This window comes from Melanostigma gelatinosum, assembly GCF_949748355.1.
Source record: "Melanostigma gelatinosum genome assembly, chromosome: 9".
In the NCBI taxonomy this organism is placed as follows: domain Eukaryota; kingdom Metazoa; phylum Chordata; class Actinopteri; order Perciformes; family Zoarcidae; genus Melanostigma; species Melanostigma gelatinosum.
In genome coordinates, this window is record NC_136642.1 from 10,452,901 (window position 1) to 10,469,768 (window position 16,868).

The window sequence follows — 16,868 nt, forward strand, 5'->3', positions numbered from 1 at the left end:
ACTGGAGGTTTCAAGTGTCCACATCACCCTTGATCAAGTTGCATTTTGAACCACGATTGGCGACCAAAGAGATGTTACAAAATCTTGCTTGTACGTACACGTCTCAATCTCAGATTTATGTTGAGCACAGAGAAATTTTCTGCAGATGAATGTAAAAAAAGACTGATCGTGTCAAACAGCACACATACATCATTCTGTACATCCCATTGAAATAACAATAAGCAAAATATGTTTTTTTAAGTGGAGGGGCGATTTGAAGTATTTTCAATGCAGGATTTGAACTGATAACGGATTCGTTTTAAAGTGTGCTGTTGGTACTTTGACTTAAAGGAACTCATCACGAAATTCAGAGCAATTCTATTGATCCACACGGCTCTCACCATGGCGACGGCTGAGCCAGTGGCTCTCAGCTAACGGTTGAAACTGTGCTAACACAGAGCCAGTGTGGAGCAGCGTCTGTCTACCGGCTGAATGTAAGTCCAATATCCATTCTTCCTATAGCTCTGCTTCTACCAACTTCTGAGGGAAATATCGAGCTCTTCAGCTGCTAAATGCTCCACTGTGTTCGCCAGCAACCTGCGAACTCAGTTTGTTTGCTGGTGGTGCTGAGCAGCTAGAGTACAGTAGATTGTTAGAGCTTTTTCGGTGAAAACAGCTGCATCCAACAGCGTTGAGAATAACTTTGACGACCAGACAGCTAAATCAGCTGAAACTCACAATAAATCTCCATAAACCCAAGCGCTGTTCATATTAAGTTGATGATTCTCTGGGGCTTCATATCTACGAGCAACTCCTTTCAAGGTCACATTGTTTTCACCTTTGTCATTAGATACATGGTAATTATGAAAATATCAATTATAGGCGCTTTAAGTAACAGGTATGAATACTTTTAGATTGTCTACAGATGCTCTTGAAAGATACTCAAAACACAGAAGAGACCCCAGAAACAAAAGACAGCAGTCTGTGAATATGTCTGTTATTGTTTTTTTTATAAACTTCGTGCAATACAGTGTTTAAGTTTATCACACATTTAGATAAACCATAATCATTTGTCTAGATATATCTATTCTCAACTACATACTATTCATATTGCCCACATAAATGCTATCTGTGTGCAGTTTTTATCACATTATTCTTTTTCTGAAATGAAATCAAAGAAATGAAAATGTATAGAATCTGGAAGCCTCTGGTTTGTTTTGTTTCTTCATTATATCATGTAGCGGTGTGTCCATGGTTTCAACCTGGATCTGCAGTCAGTCTGGACAGTTTAGAAGAGGGGGGGGGGGGGGGGGGCGGTGGGAGGGTGTTTACGTGTGTTTACATTCTTGACATAAACAGATCAGGTCAGGAGTCAGCGCTCACAGGGAAAGCACAGTGAAAAGAATCATGTAGAGGTTTGGGGGGGTCCTCTGTGGTGAATCTGCTGTTGGTCATGTGATAAAGTTGAGGAACACTGATCATGTGACCAAATATGGGCGGGCAGGGGGAGCAAGTATGGCAGCGCAGGGTTGGTGGATGAAACCACCCAACAAGAGTCCAGGGAGGGCACCGGCAACAAAACAGCCCAAAAATGCATACCCAGTTAAAACAGTGGTCCCGAAAAACGTATCTATAGACTTTACAAATATATGTATGCGTAAATTACAATGTACATGTATCTTTTCAAAAGTGTTTTCTCGATAGTGTTTTTTTTTTTTTAAACCCTTCCAACCCACATATACATATTGTCTTTTTTTTGCCACTGAAAATGATGAGTTGCATGTCTCACTTTGGGACTCTTCATAGAAAAAAATGATTCGGTTTTTTTGTTTTTCTGCTCAGGCAGTAACCTTTACCTGAATCTGTACAAATGTATTATTCTATTTCTCTTTTTTCTGCTTCCTCCAGTCAGAGGTTTCTGTTAATGCCCAAGAACAAACATCTTCAACACGACTATAGCTACAAGTACTACTGTTAACACTGATTAGAATGGAAATAAGACTAACAGAGGCCCATAGAAAACTCAGACATATAATAACAAGGAAGTTGGTCAGTTGTCTCAGTCACTCACATTATTGTTGCATTTCTGTCAGTATCAATATTGGAAGACAATTTACAAGTAGTCAAATCTGACTTCATGTTATAAATGAAAATTATATAATATGGGGGTTAAAAAAAACAACAGGCCCTCATTCTCCCACATATTGTGCACACTCATGCTTGACACTTTGACACAGTTACACACAGCTCACTGAGAGTCCCAGTGGCTCTGTATGGAAGAAATTCACAGTAAAAGTCGTAGAGATCTAAAATTAGAGTGAAAGTAACATGAAAATTAAAATTTTCATTCCAAACTATAGTGTTTGCAAATACGGCTAGCCTGTAATAACGCTAAGAATAATCACAACAACAATATTACATTAACGATGATCTGGTTAATTCGCGGTAATATTGCACAAAAAAACATGTGAAACATTTTCAGAATAGCCCAAGGTTAATTGTGTTTGATCATTAACAAAATAAATCATTTCTAGCACGTTAAAATATCAAAATAGTTTTATTGTGAAAGTTCATTGTTGTTGTTATTATCACTCTGTTATTACTCATCTTCCTTTTGTTCTCAGTGAGATTGAGCAGACTAAATAACCGTGACCATGGAGGGAGAGATTTAGTATTTCACCTGTCTGTCTGCCTTCCTATCTATTTCCTATTGAGCCACACAGACACAGCGCTCCTCTCTAATATCCCTCTTTTATTACTACCCATCTTCCTTCTCGCCCTCTATCACCCTCTCTCTACACAGGCGTTGTCTTCCTATTGAGGGTGTTAGAGTTGCTCTCCCTGTCCCCCTTCAGCCTGTCCAGAGTCCCCATCCCTCGCTCCCTGTCTACTGTGGACGAGGTGAAGGGTGGAGGGCCGGAGCCCACAGAGTTGGGCATCGGCGCGTTGGAGTTGGAAGAATTGGAAGGGTTGTGGGACTTAAGCGATGGAAGTGTACCACTCATCATCACCCCCCCTCCACCTCCATCCTTTGGGAAGCAGTTGTGGAGCTGGTAGAGCGTGGCCCTGTCCACCGTTCCATACATGGGCGGCAAACCCCCCAGTTTGGGGTCACGGGACAATGTGTAGAGAGAGATGTCGCCTCCAGCCAGGGCCGTGTGGGAGCGAGAGTGGGGGTTTGGTAAGGTGGATACTGAAATTGGGCCCTGGGAAAGCAGCGCAGAGGGGGGCAGGCCGAAGTTCTTGCCCCCACCTCCCCCTACAGGTGAGGGGTCTCGGGAGCGGGAGGGGTCGGTGGAGCGAGACGAAGAGCGGGAGCGGCGGCGGAAGCGGTAGCTGGGCAAGCGGAGCATTGCGTGCGTGGTGCTCTTGAAAATGTCGGTGCGTGAGCGGCAGCGCAGCTCCTTGTTCTTCTCGATGTAGATGTTAACAGCCAGCACCCCCACCATCTCGGCCATGATGAAGGAAAGACCTCCAAAGTAAAAGGACCAACCGTAGGAGTACTGCCACTTCTTATCCTCGTCCTTCTTAGGGGAGATGTCCCCCAGTGCGGCCGAGATGTACACAATCACACCGATTATGTTACTCAGACCTGAGGGAGCACAGAAATATGGTATTTACAAAAGAGCAAAATAAGCTCAGACACACTAACGTACTAATGAACACATTTTACTGACATGATGATTTGTGACATTGTCAATGAAGACAACTGCCAAGATGAAGGTTGAATGTAAACACCTCCATAAAACTGACAGAATAGTCTAAACACAACTAGACACACATAAAGCATGAAAACAGTTTGGGCAAGTAATATACTGTATACACTCACACAAGCAGTCACACACATAAAAGCACACATTATTCTTAAGTTACCTGCAGCCACAAAGAGAATTCCTGCCCCCAGGATGATGTTTCTTTTGCTCTTATAGAAACGGCTAGCAGCAATACAAAGCCCTCCCATCAGCAGCAGGATGGCACTGAGGATCGGGAAGATGTTGGAAGCCCTGACTACCCCTAAACAAAGGAGAAACAAATGGTGAATATCAAAAACTAGAAAAGAGTGTAAATATAATGTACAATGACATGGGACTTCTGTGAGAAAATCCGTCTTACAGATATAAAAGATAATAGATTTTTATGACATCAGACCCTGTTTTTGATAGTATTTGTGGTTATCGTTTTATTTCCGATGGATATTAGTTTACGTTTAGAGGATTCAATTGGCAAGACACAAGCAGGCTTTTATTGTAAGGAAGTCACAGGAAACAAGGTGTTTGTTGCTGACCATCACCATTTATCAAAAATGCTTCTACAAAACAAGACAACGATAATGTTGCAGTATTCCTGAAACAGCAGATGCTCAACGAGTGTTAACTGTAGTGTTAAAGGTGCTAAAGACAAGATTGAGAGTTTTTCTATTACCTCTCACGTGGCTCTCATTTTGCCGATGGCTGAGCCGGCGGCTTGCAAGTGCAAACAGCGCTAACAGCGCAAACTATGGCAACAGTGCTGACAGAGCAAACCGTTTTTACCTGAGGGGGAACAGGAGGGTGCTACGCTTCTGCAACGACTCCGTCGGTCGGGACACAACGCTATCAGCTGTGACGGCAGTATAAGTGCAGTGCAGAGCGGCAGCAGTGAGCTAGCCAGTGGGGCGCGTTCTAACATGCACTAAAACATACGCGGCAAGCTTGGCTATGTCAACAAAGCTAGAAGTTGTCGGATTACAACACACAGAGAGCGACTTTATACTCTGTTCATGTAGACATTACTCCACCGTAACTTTACACAGCAAATAGTTTGCTGCTATATTCTGAGTCTATGCTCTGAGTTCCGTATATTGCACCTTTAAAGTGCACTTGCGCTAACCACGCTTGTCACCAAATCAACTGGGAATTTAACTTTTAGGGTTACAACTTTAAGAAAACTGGTGCTGTACTCCAAGTAGAGTAAGATGACCAACAAACACACTTATACACATAACCCAGGTTTGGATAATACAAGGATGCAGCATCATAGTCACAGAGAAAATAAAAATGGTTAAAGCTGCTCCATTGAAAACAATACTGAGTGAGGAAATTAATTACTCAGTCCTCGACACACCATTGAATCAAACCCTTCCCATGTGGCCTTTAGTGCTTTCAGCAGGTCTGCCAACCTCACACACACACACACACTCACACTCACACACACACACACATACACACACACACACACACACATAAACACTCATCTCTAGGACAACTAGGCCATGGGAGAGAAAATGCCACCTAAATGCCAGCAAAATGCCTCTGCAACATTGTAAACACAACACAAGCTTTTCCTTATGTATGCACAGGCACACATGTAGCATATCATGGAGCAGAAAGACATCACTGCAGGGCACTGAGTACGAACTAGGACACTCCATCTCCCCTGACTTTCTGTACACAATGTCACGTTTATTTCTTGCAAAGATAATCTTCTGAGGAATGAGCAACAACAAAACAAAGTGTAAACCATAATGGAATTTCCTTTTACAGTATTATATTTTACACTATTTTCCGAGTTCTCTCTCATTTATCATCCTAGTAGTGTTGGTATTGACTTACGTAGAACGTACTCTGCCCCATCATGGTCAAAGTCTGCATCTTCTGGGAAGTGGTTGATCTGAGAACACACTCCTCTCTTTACTCCTGAGATATGAGAGGAGAAACAGAGGTGACCAGACACAACAAAAGACAGGAACTCATAACTGTGACCTTAAGAAGAGTGAACAGCAAACAGTCTCCTGAGGGAAAAACTGATTGGTGACTCAACAGTCATAGCTTTGTGAGAAAATCTCTTTTATGAATCCAATGTGCCAGATGATGAACTTCAACTTAATAATAAAAATATCACAAATTCTAAATGCAAGTTAGTAACATCACATACATCACACACACGTAAATACATACAAGTATGCAGACACACAGGTAGACAAATAACTACCCGCCGGGGTCTTGCATGTAGACAGACAGACGAACGGAGGGATGATGACAGCACACCACTGTTGCTGATGGATGGATTGTGAGAAAGATGGATGGAAGTGATGGAATGAAGAGACACAGACGGAAGGAGAGACGGACAGATGTGGGATGAGCTGGTCTCTTTCTCACAGCTCTTATATTTCCACAGGTTGCTCTGTAAAGAAACGGAGGTACATCAGTTGAACTACACAAATCAGTGTTACCATTCTCAGAGAACCTGTTTCATGTTGTAGTTATGAGATGCACTTTGACAATAGACTGGTTCCAATGTCTTTTTTTGACATAATGTGCAATATCATGGACAACAATAAACACTTAACTTCAGATTTAGCATTGTACATACTATTTGCCACTTCTCATACATATCTATGATATCTTTCCGTTAACCTGTTTACATTTTTGGCATTCTGTATAATTTGAATTTTCACCTTATTGATATTTTATCTTTGCACTCAATGTATTTGCATTCTTTCCAACTTTCTACTGCTGCACAACGATTCCCCTTGTGGTGAAGAAAGCTCCATCTCATCTCATCTTATCTCGACGTGCTTATCTTCATCAGTGAAGGGTCACTTGCACCCCAAAGGGTACTGGTTCTGGAGTTCTGCAGTTGCCAGGGGGAACGTGGAAAGATTTTGAATGGCTCAACTCATTTGAAAAATGAAGGCTCAATAAAATAAATAAATAAGTCCAAAATATAAATGAAACAATTCACACATTTAGTCAGCTTTAACACATGAGCTGCAAGTAAAGGAAAATGCTTAAAGTTCGTTAAAAGCGATGGATGAGAAATTGAAATAGTTGGATAGAATATAAAAAGAGAATTACTATTAAAGTTATTATAAGATACATTGTTGAAAGGGTTAAAATTTGTGAGCTGAAAGTAGCAGAAAAATGGTCGAGCCTCTATACTCCAAGTGTGAACTCAACCAAACTGACCTCACCATTAAGAGTCCATTGTATGTATTATAACAATATCCATTTTTATATCATGAATAGTGTTATAATACCCGGTTAATAATAAATCAGTGAACTCATCTATAACCTGATGCTTGGTGTCGCTGAAGGGGTACCTGAGTCTAGCTGACAGAGCTGTGGGGGTAGGTTAAATACGTGCTACGCATAAAGAAATAAGACAAATAAAAGAAAGTAATGACTGACAGGTAATTCAGTGCAACACCACCTTCATTAGACCTGCAGAAGGGCAGGAGAGGAGGACAGGACACATCTCTATCTACAGCATAATGTGCCACCCACCCACAGCCATAAATCTTTTAGCTCTCGCATGTCCTGCATTTCCACTCCAGCTACACCTCACTGCATCGCTGCACGACTACTGAGAATCTCTCTTGGCTGAATACTCCGCAGACATCAAGGATACTTGACCTCTAAGCCATGCCAAGATACTGTCAGCATTACTGCACCACAATGTGAAAGAAAAAACTGAAAGAGAGGAAACTTCAAGGAGGGGAAGAGGAGGAGAAACCAGTGAAAGATTAAATTTAATGTTTGGGGGAGTGAGACAGAGGGATAGCAAGTGGAGAAACTGAAAGAGTCAGGCATCGGAGGGAGTGGGTGGGGGTGCACTGCAGCAGTGCTGCAAGGGCTAGAGCTTATCTCTAATTGGCTGCTTTGCTATCAGGAAGCTTAGAGATGAGGACAAATTAGCTTTGTACAATGACCAAGCCCAGGATGGGCTGGGGATGCTTCATAAGGAGAGCCAAGAGGTTTTCCTGGAGACAGAAGTCTGCAGCAAATGCACAGATTGCTAACTCTCACCACCCCTTTGGCTGTAGCTGCTTCACTGTTAGCTCCATCCCAGCCGTTGCTGTTGAGTATCAGCCAGGCAATGTAATGTATAATGAATTAGCAGCTCGTGTTGATGACCACTTGGAGTGAGAAGTCGACGGGCGTCAGGGTAAACGTGGGCCTTTTGTTTCAACACTTGAATTCAATTACTGCAGCCTGAATCAAACACAATGATTAATGGATTATTTCGAGCAAGGGTTACGCTTCAGTATCATGTAATTAAACTGCAATTATGCAAAATTGTTTTCTTGTCACTATGGTACGGTCTACCAAAGTACAAATAGAATGTGTACATGTTGATGCAAAGAATGATTACTGACATTATAGCAATGCCGCAGCTTCCCATACAAAGTGTTCTAAGGTCAAGTGAAAGGCGGACACAGCTGCACATGTTCACACTGATCCCGCTTTGCACTGCACGAAATAAAGGAATAAAGCCAGCAACACATGGTGACTGACAAAACATATGATTCCACAAGCTTTGACATAGCCAAGAGATTTTCATTGCACTGTAATGAGTTCAGTTCAGTTGGATCCATCACTACCTCCAGTGTCCAGTGCCACCCACTCGAAATTGTCGAGTGTTAAATCGTCAAATCACAGCAGACGCAGAAAGACAAGAGTTTGTGATTACAACAAAGTAATCAGTAATATGCTGAATTATTCTGCAGGAAAAATGGGCAAATATCACCCATCCCCTCTTACTTGACACTTTAAATTTAGAGTAGAAATAACCCTTATTTAGAATAGTGTGGCATTTTGGGAAAAAGGCTTATTCACTTTCTTTCAGAGAGTTAGAAGTGAAGATTGAAACCACTTTCATGTCTGTACTGCGTGATTATTAATCCCACTCTTCTGGAAAGACCTGCCCTGTGCAGCATTCAAGCACCAGGATTGGTCAAGCGTCCATGCTCGCCGCGGTACTGGTAACCTGATATTTTGATGTCCTACGCCTTGTTCAATGGGCTGTCCTGACTCTAACTACACTTCATTTTGTTTATGCCTAACCTCAACCAATCATGTCCGACTAAACCAGCTACGCAGGCCGGATCTTGCCAAGAAGACGAGTGGGATTTGTAATTACACGTCTGTACTGTAAATATGAATTTTCAGATCTTACGAATTGTTGTTTTATATGCTTCAGTTTTTGTACTGATTTGATAAACAAGCTATAACATGTTGATGAGTGAGTTTGAGAGGTGCAGGTAGGTGGACGGTGTTACCTTTGGACAGAGCCATGCTAGCTGTTTGGTCCTGTTTTGAATCTATATGCTAAGCTAAGCTAACGGCTTTAGGTTTATATATGTGAAACCAATCTTCTCATCTAACTCTCAGAAAGAAAGCAAATAAGCGCATTTCCCAAAATATTTCTTCGTTTTTTTCGTTGACTCTGCTTTATTTTCCCTGTTCACAAGTCCTAAAAGTAAGACGGTCTAGTCTGACTACATTTGGATCTTCATTAAATGCTGAATGGTCGGAAAGCAACCAGAGCTGTTCTTTCATACATTCACTTTCTCTGCACCCTTTTCACTAAAATCAACAGCTTCAACCAAAGCAAACTTGTTCCTGCAAGCAGTACAAATCCCACCCCAACGTCTTCTTTACCTTCCAGGCAGCATATCCTCCACAGTCCAGAGTGGGTGAGCGCCCCAGGATCCTTCTTGTCCTTGTTATGGGGGTCATCCTGGGAATGGTTGGCTGTACTGTTGCAGATCATGGCACGGGAGTACAGCCAGTAGTCCGTCCCTATCGCCACCGTCATCAGGCCGAAGGCAGCGAATGCCCCGACGGTGGTGAGAAGGATCTGGATCCCCTTCTCACACACCATGCCTTCAGAGAGAAAAGACAGGAGGAAGAAGGGCGGGAGAAAGAGAAAAGGTTGAACAAGTTAAAAGGACAAGAAAGAATGGAATAACTAAGCAGAAGTGTGTTACAATCACACACCAAGTGACGGCAAACGTTCAGGTGAGATGATGAGGGGCAACAGGAGGTGAGGTGCACCGATGGAGGGCAGAGAGGGTGGCGATGGGAAAAAGGAGCGAGGAGGAGGCAGATGTGGGAGGTGCATAAGTGGCTCTATGATGTGTCCTTGGAGGAGAGTTGGATGACTCTGCTGACTCCGCTTAACAAGACAGAATTGATGTGAAACACAACAGATCACACCCTCCCAATCTCAGTGTACTCCATATTCATGACCCTGACACCATTTCCCTCAGAATCAGCACGGCTGGAGATGAATACACACACACACACACACACACACACACACACACACACACACACACACACACACACACACTTCGCAGATCTATTGAGATCACCTTGTACCTACAGTCTTCTGAGAATGTGGCTGCACCTTTTACATACAAATGTGCATGTATGCTGCCAAACAAAAAGCATCAGACAGCTGGTCACATTGACCCATGAAGTGGCGTATAATTGTAAATATTCTCCACTATGTTCAGCATCAGAAGTTTTTCTTTCATCCTCATAATGATGATTCTTACAGACATTAGAACAGACTGAAGCAAAGTCTCAACCAGTGAAGACTTACCTGACGGCGAGTTTCTATCCTTCGACTCAATTTTGAAATCTTTCTTTTCCTCGTCAGTGAAGAACGTGCTGTCCCCTCAATCCGGACAGCATCCATCGACTGTTTTCACCCGCTCCCCTCTCTCCTTCTTGCACTTGTTCTCTCTCTTTTGCCTCTTTCTCTTGCTCTCTCTCTCTCTCTTTTTCCTTTCTTTCTCACTGGAAAGCTGTTGCTGGTGGAGGTTGTGGCTTGGACGGTTGTCCCGCTCTCCGTCCGTCCTCTGTCAGCAGAAAACTTGCACCATGGTCACTGCTCTGCTGCTGCACATGAAACAAAGCAAAAGTAAAGGGAATTTTTTTCACTTTCTTAGCTCATGTAGTTGCAAAGGCCATGAATTTACAGATGAAAAGAAAAGAGGTCAATATTTTACAATTACAAAGATAGTTTCAATATTATATAATGAAAAGTATAATCATACCAGAGCTGCAGCAACTCCATTATTCTGATATATATATAGCCCACTAGAATGGTCACAATGGCAATAGTACACCTAAAAAAAGCCGCTGCTCTGACAATCCTGCTAAGTTCATTTGAACGGCAATGTCTGTACAACTCCCAATCTCATTTATGTGTATTGTGCTAATTAATAAATGTTAGCATGCTAACACAGTAAACTGAAGATGGAAAACATAATACCTGCTTAAAGTCAGAGTGTTTGTATTGTCACTGTGAGAATGTTAGTGTTAGTCTACCAACTACAGCCTCACATAGCTGCTAGCACGGCTGTAGACTCTTGCTGGACATTCATTTCCTGTTGATTGAGTAATCATCATCAACCCACCAGCTCTACATTCTACACCACAGATGCTTTTTTTTTAAATTGTTGGAAGCCAATATTGAAACATTGTTTGTACAGATTAGAGTGATTATAAGTGACAGTATTGCAGGCTAAGGACAGAATGACTCCAGAGCGAGTTGTACCGCATCTAGCCTGAATAAGAAGAGCAAGAGGGGGAGGCGGAGAGGACCAACCCGACATTGTTACCATAGCAACATTGAATTCCAAAGTCTGGATCAGCATAGAGCGAGGGGGGGGGGGGGGGGGGCAGGCAAGAGATAGAGGGAGAAAGAGGCAGAGAGCAAAGCGGAGAGAGGGCAGAGAAGAGAGAGAACAGAGATGGGAAAGAAAGAGGCAGGAATGGGGGGGAATATTTCAAATCACGAGCATGAGTGTTGACTGTGACACACAGACAGACACACAGACAGACCAGTGCGCGAATGCTCTATCAATAGATTTGTGTGTGACCATGGTGACACAGATGCTCCCAGACAGACACACACGCATGCACGTGCACTCAAAAGCACACGTCAATAAAGACAAAGCAACGTCAGTTACTGAAGAGAGAATGAGAAGAAACCGCTCCGTCGGTGTGTTTTCTTGATGAATTGAGGGGGAAAAAAATTGAGGATGCAATAAAGCAGCACACATTATTCAACAAACATTATTTCGCAGACATAATGCAGTGCAGTCAAGTCTGTTAATATTTGATGATGCAATATGGCACCGTGATCAAAATAGGTTACATCCTGTTTGCATTGTGAGACCCAAAACAGAGCTGCCTCAGAGACAGAAGGAGAGATGGAAGGAGAGACGGTGTGTGGTGTGTGTGTGTTTTTATGTGTGTGTGCACATTTCCTCTCCAATGCATCTGAGGATGGGTCTGGTCCAATCTTATTGAATCCCAGGAGGCCTAATGTTCCCCTCAGCTCCCCTCAGTTAGACAGTTAGCCTCCTATCTCTGCGTTCAGGCTCCTTATTATGTAAACTGTCAAATGACACCACCACAGTGTGGCTTATTTGCAAGCAGACAAGTGAACGTGATTGTGCATGTGTGTGTGTGTGTGTGTGTGTGTGTGTGTGTGTGTGTGTTTGTTTGACCTTCCAACCCTATCAACATACTGCCTCTCCCTGAGGTAAATACATTTCCAGAAGGGATTACACTATCTCCAAGACCGACAAAATGCAGTGTCTATTGTGTGCGTGTGTGTGTGTGTGTGTGTGTGTGTGTGTGGTCTTTGACTCCAGTATTTAATGAATGACCTTAACAATAACCTCCTAAGTTATTACCCTTAGCAAAAACTCCCTTGTGTACGAGATCATAATTGCCATTTAATTATCTGTAATTTCTATTAATAATTAAGAAAGAGGGGAACGAGGGGAACGAGAGCAAGAGAGCGTGAAAGAACAAGAGTGCAAGAAAAAAGAAAGAAAGTGTGCAAGTTTAACTAAATGGTTGAGACTAAGGGACTGTACAAAAATTGCTTGAAGATATTTGAGGTTTGAATTTGGGTACACAGTGCTCCTCATCAGGCTACACTAACCGCTGCTGTAGCACAACCAAACAGTCACCAGTCAAGTTTCTTTGAGGGTATTGTAGGCGCCAGTTTAAAGCTGTCCATCATGAGTCTTTATTGCAAAGTGAGCTAAGGTTCAGTCCCCCTCACCATCTCAATCATTGTCACACAGTCCCGAACAGCAACATATTTGGCAAGAATATTTTGGGGTAATTTCAGATTTACTGTAAAATACGAGTTGATTTCAGAAATATAAGGACATATTTGCCTTTCCCATAGGGCCTACTCACTCTTACAGCGATGCTCTTATAGTATGTATGCATGCAACACTCTCTCTGGGAAAGCAGGTTGTACTGCAGCAACAAAGGCCAAGGGCTTAGCTCTGGGAGCTAGCTGCTACAGCGACAAGTATGGGACCAGGATGGTTGTCAGAAAACTTACTGTGTAATCAGATCTTTCTGCGTGACTCATTCCCAGCATTACAAGAATACCTTGTATGAGATATAAGCACACCCAATGATTTGTGGCTCCAATAATGCAGCCATAAATCACATAGGAGATCTGGATTTTGAAGCAGCTGCTCCATTAGCTATTCATTGCATAAATCAACCACCAAACTGCTTGTTGAATAAATGATGACGTCTGTAATAAGTTTTTCCACACACGTGAAAGGCAAATGATCCTGTGTGGGCATGTGAGAGTATTTTCAGTGGAGATACACAACAACGATTCAACAGCACAGTCACACGAAATTGACTGTTACGTGTCCAGGAGAGGAAATATAGCCGGAAACAGAGACTCAGTTAATGGAAATGTACGCTGGCTCATACTGATCGCTTGACCAAGAGAAGAAAAATGCACTAGGCCTACTTATGATGACAGCTCTAAAAATACAAGCAGCGTATTCTATTTTGAGTGCTTGATGCAAACATGTCTAAACATTCAGAGCAGTGACTCTTGGTAGCTGTGATGATTTCTCTCCTTAATCATGAGAAAAAGCTACACACCTGAGCTCATTGTTGAGATCCCACAGCTGGCAAACACACACACACACACACAGACATTTACATTTCCGCACACTAACATGCATGCCAGCACAGACATACACGCAGGTGCATAGAAAGAGATCAACATGCAAACAAACCCTTGGCATGCAAGCACATATGCAGCCTCAAACCCCCACAACTGTCAAAATGATGACAATAAAATCATAAAATAGGTCATCTTTAAAAGGCATTTCAAAGCGTGGCCGAATTGCCATTGAGCCCGCATGTGAAGAGTCTACCAAGATCCTCAGACTGCATGTGACCAAGTCTCTGGCTGTCTGAGCAGAACAGCCTGAGGAGGCAGTGACAGTAACACCTTGGTCTAAGAGGCTCCCAAAATAAAGTGTCTCTGGATGACCTGACACTCATGAAGCCATGAACATATGCTGAAACACATGCACACGTGCAGCACATGCTTAAAGACACCCCTATTCAGTAAGTAAAGTGACAGCAGATCTAATTCAAGACGGCTCTTTGAATTTATGGTTTTAATAAAGAAAGAAGTGTCGTTAATTCATTATCCTACCATTTAAGTGCGGCAGAGGTGAAAGAAATTAAGAAAGAAAAGAACTGAACATTTGCAGATATCAAATGTACTAAAAATAAACAGTAACCCTTAATACAGACGGTACGGCTGCAACTGATGATTATTTTCATTCGTGATTCATCATTGAATCTGTAAAATCTCCTAAAATTCTGAAAAATGCCAATCACAATTTAACCCAGTCCAATGACAAACAGTCCAAAATCAGACAGATGATTTACAATGACAAACATCTGAGAAAATGGGTAAAGGCCCATAATTGAGAAGGTAAAAGTTCATGAGTTTTCCTAAACACATTATTTCATAATATGAATCAATTAATGTTGGTGTGAAACTAAAATATGAATATTTTTGAGGAAATACATGACCCCACATTCTTGTTAAGAAAAGATGAGAGAGGATCAATACCACTCTCAGATATCAAAGTGGTATTGATCTTCTCATCCCACTTTCAGCAAGAAAGCATGTTTACCAAAATGACCATTACTTCAACTCCAGGTCCACCCACTAGCTTTTTCAAGGGCTTTCAACCACATCTCATGGTCTTCATCAGTTAACAGTTTAAGAGTTTATGACAAATGACAAATGAGCAAGCTCGTTGTGGTAAGCTAACATGGTTAAAGGCGCCAGAAAAAGCAAATTAGTAGACCTTGAATTTAGATTTATTTATTATTTTGCCAGATTAATTGTCAATTTATTTTTGTACTATTTGGCATAAATCCTTGAAATGGTAAACATCGTACTAAGTTGTCTGAAGAACCTTTGGTCACAGGTCCCATGTTGTGTATCTCCAGTCTAATAACGCTCCCCTGTCAAGACATGCGGACACTTATGTCCGCTGTATGTTTACACTGCATGCCTTTGCACAGACAGGTTGCCGACACTATATCAGTGACACGGTTCAATCACAGGCTCTTACAACCCTGCTCTCAGAGGCTGCACTAGCTTGAGCGAAGCACTCAAAAACACCAAAGCTGGAGGTTAATTGATGCATGGGTCACAACCATTGAGACAGGAGTCAATTAGAAAGCTTCGGATAAAAGCCTCTGCTCACTGGAATTATAAGCAACGTTGTGTATGGAATCAGCAAATACAGGACGCCCTGTTATCCTGTTAGTGCAATGGGTTCAAATTGACTTAACTTACCAAGTACAGTGAATATGCAGGAGTTTGTTTTACTGGCATTGGTGCAGAGAGCAGAAGTTCCACATGCATCTGATTGAATCGTTATATTTTGATAAGTAGACCTGTTATGGGACCCATATTTAAAGTCTGTCCTCTTGTACAATGCAGGGTTTCCTCCTGAGCTCCCTGAAGAGAGGAAGGAACATTGTGAAGCCTTGCTGTCGACCATCAAGGAACTTGCAGCAAAGGCATTGATCCTCTGAAGAATATAGCTGCATGACAGATGTGATGATCATTGCAGAATTACTTCTCCTCAGAGAGAGAAACAGAGTAAGAAGGAGATGAACGACTAACGGTCAACCAGCTGTGAAATAAGAGAGAAATAGCGAGGCAAAACAAGTGGGAATATTCAGAAGTTAAAGACATTGTTTCCGATTGTTCTGGACCGCTCGTGTTTATACGATTATGATTTGGCCGGCGCTTAAAACAACTACAGCCTGTGTGGGCTACGCACCAGTATTGACTGCAGTGAGTCACCTTACAGCGTAAACAGCAGATCTTAGAGGAGGCTGAGGGGTTTTTGAAAGTAATCCAAAATCCAAAGAGACAATCATCAAGGCCACACACTGTACAGATGGTGTTTACCACGTGGGAGGCGGAGTGGCTGAGGGGGTGTGGCCAACTAGACGGCACATCTCAATTAAAGATTTGCTGATCATTGATGGAGAGTTAATGGCAGTCAATGGCAGCGATATGTTCCATGAACTTTGCCGTCACCGTTTGAGACGTGTTTGATGTATCACTGCGCCAAAGTTAGCCGAACATGCCCTTTAAAGGGGCAATTCACCCCAAAGTCATGTAGGAAGTATTCATAGTTCCCTCAAACGGCTCACAACAAGGTCAGCGGATAATGTTGAGTCGCCATGATTTCTGGAAAGAAAGATTGCTGTTGAGTATTTTTTTGGCGCTTTAAGCACCACAAGCTGAGTGATTATTGGAGAGAAGGCAGACATTTCTATGGCCGATATCTCGGGGACTCACACCAAAACAATCTATCTTAGGGGGAGCTTTCCCTTTCAGGTGCAACTTCAACTGAGACTGCAAACTATAGAGTTTTAATCAATTATTTGAACTCCATGTTTTACGAATACATGTATTAAATGTACAGAATGGCGATTAATTAATTGTGCAATTACGTTTTTCATCCACAATGATCTACTTACAAATTGCATCTATTTGTAATGAAATAAACAGCAAACTACAATTTAACAATCAATCACCACCCACATTGGCACCAGCAATAAGAGCCACGATGGAAATATCCAAAGCACAACTTTATCCCTGTGAGGCGGCCCACATCCAGTGAGAGCTGCACAAGCTGGATCTGCATGATAATCACAAAGGAGCAGGTGCTGCTGATGGACACTTGTGCTGCTGCAAAAAGAAAAAGGCCAGACCCCATGCTGAAG

The 16,868-nt window shown here is 42.3% G+C and overlaps 1 protein-coding gene across 1 annotated transcript in view; it reads right to left on the reverse strand.

Annotated features, from left to right (window-relative positions):
• Positions 1 to 1,005: 1,005 nt before the first annotated feature.
• The window catches only part of cacng8b (calcium channel, voltage-dependent, gamma subunit 8b), a 17,147-nt gene continuing 1,284 nt past the window's right edge, over positions 1,006 to 16,868 (reverse strand). The window contains exons 2-6 of the mRNA XM_079275637.1: positions 10,351 to 10,649; positions 9,402 to 9,626; positions 5,571 to 5,654; positions 3,853 to 3,993; positions 1,006 to 3,571 (exon numbers count right to left, since the gene is read on the reverse strand). Of these exons, the coding sequence (XP_079131763.1) occupies positions 2,775 to 3,571; positions 3,853 to 3,993; positions 5,571 to 5,654; positions 9,402 to 9,624 (1,245 nt within the window). The 5' untranslated portion in view covers positions 9,625 to 9,626; positions 10,351 to 10,649 and the 3' untranslated portion in view covers positions 1,006 to 2,774. The remainder of the gene's footprint in view (positions 3,572 to 3,852; positions 3,994 to 5,570; positions 5,655 to 9,401; positions 9,627 to 10,350; positions 10,650 to 16,868) is intronic.